At 25.8% G+C, this 12,677-nt stretch overlaps 1 protein-coding gene across 1 annotated transcript in view; it reads left to right on the top strand.

Annotated features, from left to right (window-relative positions):
* The window catches only part of LOC100161350 (E3 ubiquitin-protein ligase ZNRF2), an 18,437-nt gene extending 5,798 nt beyond the window's left edge, over positions 1–12,639 (top strand). The window contains exons 2-4 of the mRNA XM_008186487.3: positions 7,902–7,997; positions 8,185–8,290; positions 12,385–12,639. Coding sequence (XP_008184709.1) covers positions 7,902–7,997; positions 8,185–8,290; positions 12,385–12,442 — 260 coding nt within the window. The 3' untranslated portion in view covers positions 12,443–12,639. The remainder of the gene's footprint in view (positions 1–7,901; positions 7,998–8,184; positions 8,291–12,384) is intronic.
* The last annotated feature ends 38 nt before the right edge of the window (positions 12,640–12,677 follow it).

The raw sequence follows: 12,677 nt of genomic DNA, 5'->3' as shown, positions 1-12,677 counted from the left end.
ATTTTTTTTTTTTTTTATGGACATTATAGCTTTGACAGCATAAATCATAATAATAAAATGTTTGTTATAAATATATAGTTACTATCTACATTATACATGTTCTATTTATGACTATTGCGTATAAAATAAATATTGGTAAAAACTAAAAAGGAACTTATCCACTAGCATGTTGACTTTTCATAAAAATTAAAAGTAGTTATTGATTTTTTTCAGTTATATAATAGCTACCTATACATAACTAATGCTATAGGTTGTTATTACTTATTATACATAATTGTATTTATCTATATTGCAATTGAATAGTTAATATTGTGTATATTTATTTACTATTTATAAATTAACATATGAATTATAATTTAAATATTTTTAATGTGTTGATCATTTGTACAATAATCTATTAAAAACTCAATCCAAGCCTTAGATATAATTTTATTATAGTACCTATTGTATTTAAATTTGTTTTCAAAATAAAATATATTAGGTACATAATAATGGGATTTTAAACTTGAAAATTCAATATATTAAACCAATGTACTTATATTTTCACTGATGATTCCACTAACGAACATTAGCGCATTCCGTTTATAATTACACTGATCATAAAAATGTGTATGGAACAACATCAAACACCAGTATTTTTATCTATAAAAACGTTGTTTTTCGATGAAAACTGTAATGAAAAATCAATATTGTCATATTGCATCCATAACAAAATGTAATAACAATTTATTATTTCGCTAATGGATTCTTAATAAATTAAAATAAATTGAAAATATTACTACCTTAAACTAAAATTCTAATAAATGATTTACCTATATTACTTATATTACACTTAATACGAGTGCTGCTAGTAGAATGTAAAATAATATAAATAAGTGTTGTTTTATTTGTGTAATTAAATTTACGTTTTACGTTATTAATGTTTTAAATTGCAGACCAGAGCTATGTTAGGTACTTACAGGTACAATAATTGTACCTATTAGTTTCTGAGTGACGTGTACTTAACTTTTGTACTTCCTCTACTCAATAATTCAGTAACTCAAAAAGTTAAGTTACATACTAGGTTATGAATTTAAGTTTTAACCCATGCGATACTTTCTTTAGAAATATTTTATTTTCAGAATGAAAATCGTTTATATCGTGAAATTATTTATATTTGGATAGCCCATGATATAAATAAGAAGGTATGATCGTAACTTTTTGATGGTTAAGCACTGTAAGCACGTGACGTAGCATAGTGCATTAATAATAATTTACAATAGTAAATTATGATAATACGGTGACGTATTCACGTATTGCGCAGACTTGGACCAAATCCGAACTTTTGCGATCATATCATGGGATATCTAATCTCCATCAATAATATTTTTTTTTTGTATAAAGACCAAATATTATACAAACATTGTTGCCTTGTTACAATCTAAAAAAAATATAAATTTTAGTATGACATACTTCATAATTATGGATTTCTTAATATTTATAATACCTATGTAATGTATTCGATAAATTAATTTTTGTTAAGACGTCTTTTAATTGTTATGATACTAAATGTAGGTACCTATGTTTTTTTATGATAATATTAAATACACAAAGATACAGCGTATATTCATTAAGGGCCGCTTTCGCCAACTAAACTTCGATTACGCTTAATCGACTGATAACAGGCAAATTCGGCCGGTTAACTTTAATCGAAGTTTAAAGTTGATGGTGAAACTGGCCCAGAATGTCTGACCTGCATTATGTTTGTTTCTACCTATAACTTTTTTGTTTTTAAATTATAATTTTTATAAATTAATATTATTTAATAAAATAATATTTTTTGGTTTACCTTAACTCAAAATAAAAAAAAATTGAATGTTCGCTATCATCTTTTATTTTAAATCTTGGAATGTAATTATAGTAATACAATATAATCTCGAATATAATGTATGTTACTAGATATTTTAAAAGTTAAATTATTAATTTTCTTTAAATATATGTAGGTACCTATTCAAATTGTTATGCTAGTTTAAAAGTGTACGCAATTGACGGATGGTTACAGATGATATAAACAGTGAGAAGTGAATACTTTATACTGTATAACGATATAATACGTATATTTTTTTTTATTTGCCTAATTATATAATTTTTTTTTATTGTAAAATCGATCCCAAACTTTCATAGAACCAAGGTCATTTGTGGGATTTTATACAAAAACAAATTATTATGAAATGTAGATAATATCATCTATTGTTTTTTTATTTTTACGATTTTATCGATTATTTTTATCTACGATCTTAAAAGTAAATTCTCCCCAAAGTTTTACTATACGTAAAGTAAACTAGTGGTATAATAGTTGCTAGTAAATTTTAAGAAATAATGGTCCACTTTCTTTTACCGAAGTGAGTACTGAGTTAAGTAAGAAGAAGCGGTATTGGTTAAATAGGCCCCAGAAAAAAGATACTACGAAAGTTGAGTCCCTAAAAAAAAGATACCTAGTTGGTAAATTGAATCCCGAGAAAACAAATTATTTAATATACCTTTTTTTTTATATGTAATAAAATGGATTAGAAGTCAAATCAATTATATTTTAAATTATGGTATAAATCTCTGTATAAATTATGTAAATTATAAATGAATTCGTTTCTATATCTAATTTCGTCCAAATATGAACTTAAAATATCTATAAAAAAAACTGTTTACTTATATATTTTTTAGATTTTTTAATTTTTGGTTACAGTTTGTTACAGAATAGAAAATTTTATATTTTTAATTTAATAATAAATTTGATGAAAATTTTAAATTTGTCAAAAAATGGTTTTGTGTAAAAATAAACTCTTGTTTTTATAATTTTTTTTTATTTTTTTATTTATTTTTTGATGCTTTTGAAAACTGCTTGAAATTATTAACTTTTTATGTGTATAATAAAACCTTCAATATCATAAGTATAACTATCATAAGTACCTATAATAATTTCAGAATAATCAGTAATTATTAAGTTGTTGTAATTTCCAGTTAATAATATAATATAGGTATATTATATAGAGATAGTAAAATATCCCCCGACTTGTTATGCAACACCAACACAAGTTGGTCACAGTGTAACCAATCTTATTCAGTCTATTTCAGTCCCAAATTAATACAAATAATTTAATAGCATTAATTATTCAAAAATAACTCACATTACACTCACACACATATATATATTGTATAATATAGTTGAGGAAAATCGCATAATAATTAATAGTGTAAAAGTTGATGTTAGAAAATAACCGTGGAGGCCAATAATACACTTTTTCTTTATTAATTTATAGTATTATTGATGTTTTTAGTTAAAGATGACTTCAACACTACTATACTACTTTACATGCTATCGATACTTGATAATAGAACCCGTGTTCATATTTTGGCTTTTGATCATTATTTTAACTACTTAAATTAGTTAAAATACTGCTTGATATTTTAATTTTTTTTTAGCATCTTAATTTATAAACTAAATTGAACAAACGAACCTTGGACCATTTATTACGTTCAACACTTGTAATGAAGGTTTAAAATAAATTAACTCTAGTAGCCAGTAGGTAGTCAGTTATACCTATAAATTATAAAATTAGTGCTTAATAATTAGATTGTTATTTAAATTATGAACGACTTTATATAGAATTTTAGCGAACAAATCCAGAAAAAGAAATAGGAAAGTAAAAGTTGAAATTTCACAAACAAAAAAAAATTCCTATTTTTGCAAGTTTTATTAGTACAATATTATTTTATTTTAGTATTTGTAATAATATTAGTTAAACACACATTATTTTTAATTAAATTGTTTAGTGTATTTGGCGATAGTTAAATATAATAATTTGAAAACTTATAACATACTAAATCGTGAATTATTTTTTTGTTATTTAAATATGAGTACTTATAACAACTTATACCATTGACATGATTTAAAAATTAAATCTAGTATGTAGTCACTAGTAATTGTAAAAAAATGATTTCAAACAAAAGTATTAAATTAAATAAAAACAGTTTTGAATTTAATTTAATATGGCATGTTTCATATAGGTGCTACTATGGTGTGCATTAATTTGGTGTGATCATATTATTGAAAAGTCGTTGTATCGTATTTTGAAAGTGTACATGGGTTAAGTTAATAGTTATTATTTGTTAGCGTAATACCAATTACTAATATAGTAATTATATAGTTTATATATTTTTCTAATATTATACACATACCAAGTAGTATATTATTAAAATAAGTCATGTGTACTATAGTAATTATTATTTTAAATTTATCGTATGTTATAATAATAAATAATTTTTTTAAATGTTTAGCGTACCTATATTTATTTACCATTAAAATAAAAAAATCTACATATCAGGTATATTTGTTAAAGTGCGCAATTTATTCTTCTGGAATAAGAATCGAATTGCAAACTATTGTATTCTATGAAATGCCTGTTGAAATATGATTCAATTCAAGTTATTGTCTAGTCAATAAAATGTCTGTTTTAACTTGATGCTATTATCCCTATATTTCTGATTTTAGTTAGTAGAACGCGAGTTGTAATTTCCGTTGGACTTCCAATTATAATTATTGTTATAATTTTGTCAAAAAATATTAGCTTGCTACTCTTTAATATCTTTTCACACGTTCTATGATAATGGCAACACGCGTATAACGTAGCCTATATTATTGTAATAGTCAATACATATATATTATATAATAGTAAGTAGTGTTTCCGTGTTAGTATGATAGGTACAGACGATATTGTATTTTCTAAGTGGTGGTTAAATTATTTTCTTATGTAAATAAGTACATACCGCCATTCGCCACCATCAACGGGTGGTTGGTTATGCAATTTAAACAATTATAAGTCCGTATTTTCGCCCATAATAATTTTCCAACGTTATTATACTGTTAAAAACGTCACTGTGTTGTTATTATTACATGTAGGTACACATATATTTCCTATTTAGTGATATTGAATTAATTTTTATTAGTCGTCGAGGCCTTGAAAGGCGAATCGATAAGCCATTATATTTTCAAGAATGATCACTGTACGCGCCGGGCACAGGGGAAACAAGGACGTCTAGTTTATCAGTACGCTAGTCAAAATATGATTTCTTTGTTGTTTATTATACTTAAAATTGTATTTCCCCCTGTCCTCCAACAGTAGTATTGGTGATACTATATTACTAGGTATATAAAGTAATAAAGTATGCATGTTAATCTATATTGTGATTAATGATTAGTGACACGCGCATCGTATACGGTACACATTTTTAACTTAAGGCTGTAGCTTTATCGAGATATGTCTGAAATCAAATACATTTCTATATTTTTATATTTTTTGTGGTTAACAGTTTTATACTTTCCAGTCAACCAATTAATACATTTTTAATTAAATAATTGAATGTTTATATATTAGTATGACGCTTTTTTTATAAGACAAGACAGATCCAAGACAAGATAAATATCATAATGTAATATTTTATATTTACCTATGGTCAATTATATTTTTAATAATTATAACTTTTTTAAACTTTTTATTTTTATTTTACATTTTATCTTCTTAATACAAAATAAAAAATACTATGTTGTTCGATTATAGATTTGGTTGACCTATACAATTTATCTGACTGTATTTGAGCAATAGCACATGAATTACCAATACTTCTTATTTAAGTTATATTTCACATAGGTCACATAAGTTTCTCAGATATTATAATACATTGAAGCATTCATACATATTTTACGATCTTTATTAGTTCACCATCTGTATTATAAACCTCGTTTTTATGTATTTAAGTTTGCGTTGTATACATTTACATTTTATACATACATATATAATTTTTGTAAACTTCAACTGAAGTATATTTTTAGAATCTACTTTTTATACTGGTTAATTTTCATAATATTTCACAAAACAATTAATATTTGTATGAATTTAGGACTTACGGATTATAATTTTAAACAAGCATTTTAATTCGTTCCAATTATTATACAATGTATGAACGTCATTGAAAATCACAATACATTAGACAATTAAAGAAAAATTATAATTATATTAACAAGATAATTTAAATAACTATCCAATATATTATAATAATTTATTGTTTTAAATGAAATACTTTAATAATAATACTGTAGGTGTTTTTGAAATTGTATATTCTATGTAAATTATAAAAATTATATAAAAAAAGGTGGGTAAGGTGACATAATATCATTGTATAAGAAAAACGATTCTGATCGTAGACGGTATGTCAGTCTAGGTATAAGACATATTATATACGATTATCTATGGTATTAAAAATAAAATTGACCTATAGTAGGTACCTATAATAAATTCCAAATTAATCATATCACAATATATCTATTAGGTACTTATAACGCGTTATACATCAACAACAAACCGTGATACTATCATAGATACATAATAGTAAACTATAGAAGTTTATCAAAAGTTTTTTTTTTTAGACCAACAGATAAAACTTTATTGATATTCATAGAAAAAAAACTAAAAAAAATTGAAAACTGACCATGTCCTTAAACAGCTCAAAAAGAGTCAAATAATTTTCAAAATTTCATGGTATATAGAAAATACTAATATAAACATTCAGTGAAATTTTCAAGTATCTACAGTCATTCGTTTTTTAATTACAACGAAATAAGAAAATCGTTACGTAAGGAATCGAGTGAATATCAAATGTTGTAAAAATATGAATTTCAAATGCTCATAAAAATTTAATTTGACTTGCTTGTGGAAATTTTTTTTTTTTTAAGGTAGACAAACTTATGAGGAATCTATTATATTACATTTTTAAATCTTAGATTTAAAAAGAAAATTTTTCATGAATTTCGAACTAAAAATAATTTGCAAATTTGCGTCATTTTTACGTATTTTGTCAATATTTGAACTTAAGATGCTTATAAAAAAAAATTGTGACATGGATTTTTATTTTTTTCGTCTGCCTTTGAAACAATATAATAGGAACCTTCTATTAAATTCTCAAGCTTTTTTAACCAACAAATACATTTTTATTGATATTTATAGAAAAAAAAAACTAAAAAAAATGGAAACTGAAAATGTCCGTAAACAGCTCAAAATATTTGAAAAATGTTATGGTGTATAGAAAATGCTAATATAAACATTCAGTCAAAATTTTATGTACATGCGGTCATTTGTTTTAGAGTTGTACCAAAAACCAAAATCGATTTTCTCTAAAACAGATTTTGCGTAAAAATTCCCGTTTTTCCTTAATTTTTCTTTTTTTTTCACGGCGCTTTTGAAAACTACTGGGAAATTTTTACTTTTCATCCCCCAAAGTACCAACTAGATTCACTTTCTTATTAGAAAGGTACTATTGAAGAAAATCCAAGCACTTTTACTGTCCTAAAATGTGATGACAGACACAAAAAAAAAATAAAAAAAATAAAAAATACACACATCATTGTAAAATCAATACATTCATCGTTCCACTCAGAATCTAAAATCATATTGATAACTAGTTGATACTCTATATTAAAAATTCAAAAATATTTGAAATATTAAAATTTGTTACTTGGTGTTTTTTTTTTATATAATTTTAGCGTTAAAAATATAAAAATTATACATAGGATTGATTTGGCTGAAACCTTTTACAACGGTAGCCGTTTGGAAATAAGCTAACAATGGATGGGTGCCGTTTGGGATGCACCGATTTAATTCCCTCAAAATTATCTTGTTCTATTTAATTTTGTATTTATTGATTTTTCTATAATAAACATCTTAATACTAATACCTACTAATATGTGTATGTATAATGTACAAAAATAATTTATTGATCGTGTATTACAATTCAAAAATATATACTTAAACTGTACAATCATAACTAATTAATTATATACTTTGGCATTACATATTTATCAATTATTTGTTTAGGAATTAAGTGTCCAGTATGTTCAAAGTTCGTTTTACCAGACGAGATAGAAGTACATCTGATTATGTGCTTGACCAAACCTAGACTGATTTACAACGGTAAGTTATAAAATATTAATTAGTTTATACTGTTATTCCTAAAATTAAATTAAAATATTATCAAATACACATTACACATCTTAATAATTTGATTGTAGTTAAATATAACTTATATGTGGTTTAATATTTTCTATAATATTGCTTACAGTCTATTAAATGATATAATCATTGTCATGTTATTTTGCAGAAGACGTTTTAAAAGATGATAAAGGTGAATGTGTCATATGTTTGGAAGAACTGATACAAGGTGATACCATAGCCAGGCTTCCTTGTCTTTGCATATACCATAAAACGTAAGTATAATCAAAATCTATATTTTACTCCGTTTTTGAACGTTAAATTTATCAAGTAGGTACACAAAAAACCAAATAGTTTATTTTTTTAAATTTAATTTGTAATTTTACGCGAACTCTTAATATTTTAAAATTCTATATTCTAAAACTGATTGTGTTGGATAAAGTACTCCGATAAACTTGTATATAATTTAATTCCCACCATAAGACAATTTAATGTACTCCGCCAGTGGCGTATTTAAGAATTTGTCATGGGGAAGGTCCAGATAATTTTCAGAAAACAGAACTGTGGGGGCAAAGCCCCCCACACCACCAAATTACCCTTTATTAAATAAATATACCATACGTTATTTTTGAGTTTTTAATCATTAAATAATACGTACAAAACAAATTTAAAAAAAGTGGGTAAGTAGATGTCGATCTGCTGTACAGTAGGTTACAAGTGGATCAATGTATAATGGATTGTATTAAACTTGAATTCAATGATATAATTGTATAAGAAAAATGATTCTGAGTGGAGACGGTTTGTCAGTCTGGATATTTTATATTGTTATTAATTATTATAATAGCATGTAGGTAAGTTGAATTAATATTATTTTTTTATTCGTTTCTATGGTGATACACAAAGCGTTAGAAATTAAAATCCTTTTTTTAGCGGTTTTTTGTAATTTTTCGGTGGTTTTTCCCGTGGCATTAAATAACTATTGAGAAAATCAAAAAAACGAATTTTTTACTTAGTGGGGGTACTTATTTCAGTCGTCAAGGAACTTTCAAAAAAATTACTCATGACCAGATTTACAAAATCACTCCTATTCAATATTTTTATTTGTCATCTTCATTTTTGTCGGTTGTTGATGGGTGAGGGGAGGGTGGTGTATGGTAGTGGTTGAACATTTGTTATATTATATGGGAGGCTAATTATCCTTCATAAGTTTGGTATACTGATGCCCATGCCCTGGATATGTTAAGATTTTTGCAGCAACCTTTATAAAAAAATACAGTTTTATAATTTATTACAGGGTTAGGTCTTACGTTCACAAAATAATGAAAGCATTTTAAAATTTTCCTGCATTATCGGGAGTGCTGTAGCCTCCTCAGCCACTCTGGCTATGACGTTGCCTGGTTCCTCATTTTTAATAACTATTTTTATTAGTTTGTATAAATTCACTTCTTATAGGTACTCTTAAAAATTATTTTCCTGCTTTATTTTTTATGCTCTATTCAAATGTTTCATTGATAATAAAAATTGAACGACGTAATAATAAAACTGCGATAAAATATAAAAGATGTATTACAGATGTTAGATGAAAATAGTAAAGTAAATAAAAACAATTGTTTTATTTTGGACTGATGCCCTAATCCTACTCTTTAACTCTTGAAATTTAAGGATATTTTTGGTTTTGGCTAAAACTCAACGGATGTTCCAAAATCTAGTACAGCGAGACAAGTTCCTTTCATTTAGATTTTTGACATTCCTATATCAAGGTTAAACAAAACAGGGATTTAGTTTCCGGGTCATTAGACTCATAATATGTTATCATCTCTCTGTTTATATATTAAAATTATACTATAAAAATAATTGTTGGTGTAATATTGTAATTATAACCTAAGTCAGTATAACTTAATTAAATTCGGAATATAAAGACGTTAAAGAATAAAAAATGAAATATAGAATTTGTCTGCGCCACTGGGAGTTACTTGACGTAACTTATTTTAACGTGATGTACGTGATATATGTAATAATATACTAAGTAATGTTCTTCTCAGTGACTCATTGGGTACTTCGATGAAATAATAGTTCCGGCTAGTGATATACACGATAGCCATTTTTTACAATATATAGAGTTGTATACATAATATACACTAATTAAAACCCGTTAAAATTGGAATATCTTAAAAAATTTAAAATACTGTTTTCACATTGAAGAACTAATTTTAATATTAGGTATAATATAGTCCCAAATTTTGATTTGTTGATAATTATTTTTGTCACTATTAACTCTATCAATTAAAATGTCAAGAGATGATAGTAAAATTGTCTTACCGCGTGTAGTGTTATTTTTGGACTTTGGCCTAAATGATGAGTCGACTATAAGAATAATTAGAACGAACATGAGAAGAATAAATACGAACATCAAAATTATGACTGACACTTTGTTATAAAGATCATTTCGAGTGAGGCAACTTGACATAAAATGTTAATTGATTGTAGATGAAATGTGAAAGTCTTAAACAATAATTTATGGAAATGCATTTACCTATATAAAATCATTAGAGTACACGAAAAGGTCATTATACAATTCTTAAGTCTTAATAAGATTATATATAATCCAATAGAAGTTATTACTTATAGGTATCTAATTAAAATAATATCTATTAAATATTCTAGATCCCGAGAGATGCAAAAATATGTGTGTTATGTATAGGTACATCGTACATGACTCCGTTTTTTGATAGGAAGAATACTCCAAACATTTCATATGGTTTATACGAGATCTGACATGTCAATACTAATACCATATATTATAATATGTTTGATGACTAGATAAATAATAATTAATTAATTAACTATAAAACAATTATAATAATACAATTAATAAAATAGGTAATCTGTGTTTTGTTAAAATAAAAAATCTTATTCAAACGATTAATAATAGAAATAGTTTTTTAGAAAAAAATATGTATTATTATACAAAGCTTTTCTTATAGATTGTTGATGTTAAAATTAGCGTTTGTTAGATACCATAATATGTTAGGGATGTGTAAGTCTAATACATTTTACTTGTCGAGTAAATATTATGATTTGTTTTTTTTTGGGCTGTGTGTCCCTATAAAATTGATAGTTAAAAAAATAAAACAACTGTCCAAAATATGTAATATTATAAAAATAATTTCTAAAATGTGTATGACCAATACGCAGGCGACTAATATAAGTTTACCTCTGCCCGCCGTTCAACATATTATAGCCACCCTACCTCCACACTCCGCTGCACCTATCAAAATAGACACATATTTACATATATTTTGTTGATCAACGAAATTAAATTAAAATACAATTATTATATAAAATAAAAATCATAACAAGATAATAAAAAATACTTTTATCAAACTTATACCTAGTTTACCAAATAATATAATTTACATGACACTGGAAAAGCGCGTTCGTGTGTCATCCCTGCTATTGCCTTACACGTTTTTTAAATACATTTTTTTTTTATCGTTGTAATGTCTGTTGAAAGTTGTAGGTACACCCAATTTTGATATAATATAAGAAACAACATTGTATGAATTTTGATTTGTTTTTTTATATGTTTGTATCGATCGTAATTTATAACAAATGGCGATGTCCTCTCTGTTGTTATTATGATTATTTTGCGTACTAACCTAATACAGTTATACCGTAGTGTGAATTATATTAAAAGATTATTGACCTAGGAAGTACTCGGTCATTATGAAGTATGAACTAACGCTTTGTAATTTTAACCGGAGAAGATATTATGTTGAACGATCGCGTATAATATGGTGTTACGTGTTGGAAGTTTCAAGGTTTCTTATTTTTGTACAATATGCTTAGAAGGCATGTTTGGAAGTTTGGTGACAGTACAATTTAATCGATACGAGAAAGAACATAATTTTCGGTCGGTTGCAGCGGCCCACATATATTGCAAAAATTAATGATAAATCTGGTCTCTGAGGGATAAGAGATCGCATAGGTATGCGTTGTTGGTTGTTGTTAGGTAGTTATACTGCAAAACACATCGCGTCACCGCCCACCGGCCAATGTTTTTGATACTGCAATGAGTTTAGTAGCGTGGGGTTTTTCGTACCTCGGGCTTGGACAGGGTTTTATTTGTTTTTATAAAAAGAGAAAATAGACACTAGTAAGAGAATAAAATCTTTGTTTGATTATAATTGTATTGTTTTAGTCATACAATTGTATTTCTTATTCAATTACGAATTGTGATTTGTTTAATAAATAAAATTTATTTTATAAGTTTTAAGTTTTTGACACAGAACGGTTCGCATCAATTATCCTTATTATACCGTATAGTGACGCATGCTTATATAATTGTAATAATTATTTTTGTTTTCAGATGTATAGACCGGTGGTTTGAAGTGAACAGATCGTGCCCAGAGCATCCTGGAGATTGAACCGTTTATACACAGACTTCGAACAAAATCTGAAAAGGGGAATAAAAAATAATAATATAACAAATAATTGTTGCGCAGCTATATATATTATGAATAATGATTATGATGTAATGATTAATAATTACTCAAATTTTTTTTTAACGACTACGAGAAGTCGAAAACGTCAATCCCGAACTTTATACTATTATCATTTACCATACCAATACTAAAATATATGCATATAAATTAACTGAAA

The sequence above is a fragment of the Acyrthosiphon pisum genome, chromosome A2 (assembly GCF_005508785.2).
Source record: "Acyrthosiphon pisum isolate AL4f chromosome A2, pea_aphid_22Mar2018_4r6ur, whole genome shotgun sequence".
In the NCBI taxonomy this organism is placed as follows: Eukaryota; Metazoa; Arthropoda; class Insecta; order Hemiptera; family Aphididae; genus Acyrthosiphon; species Acyrthosiphon pisum.
The sequence above is the reverse complement of the archived record's forward strand: the minus strand, read 5'-3'. Positions and strand labels throughout refer to the sequence as shown.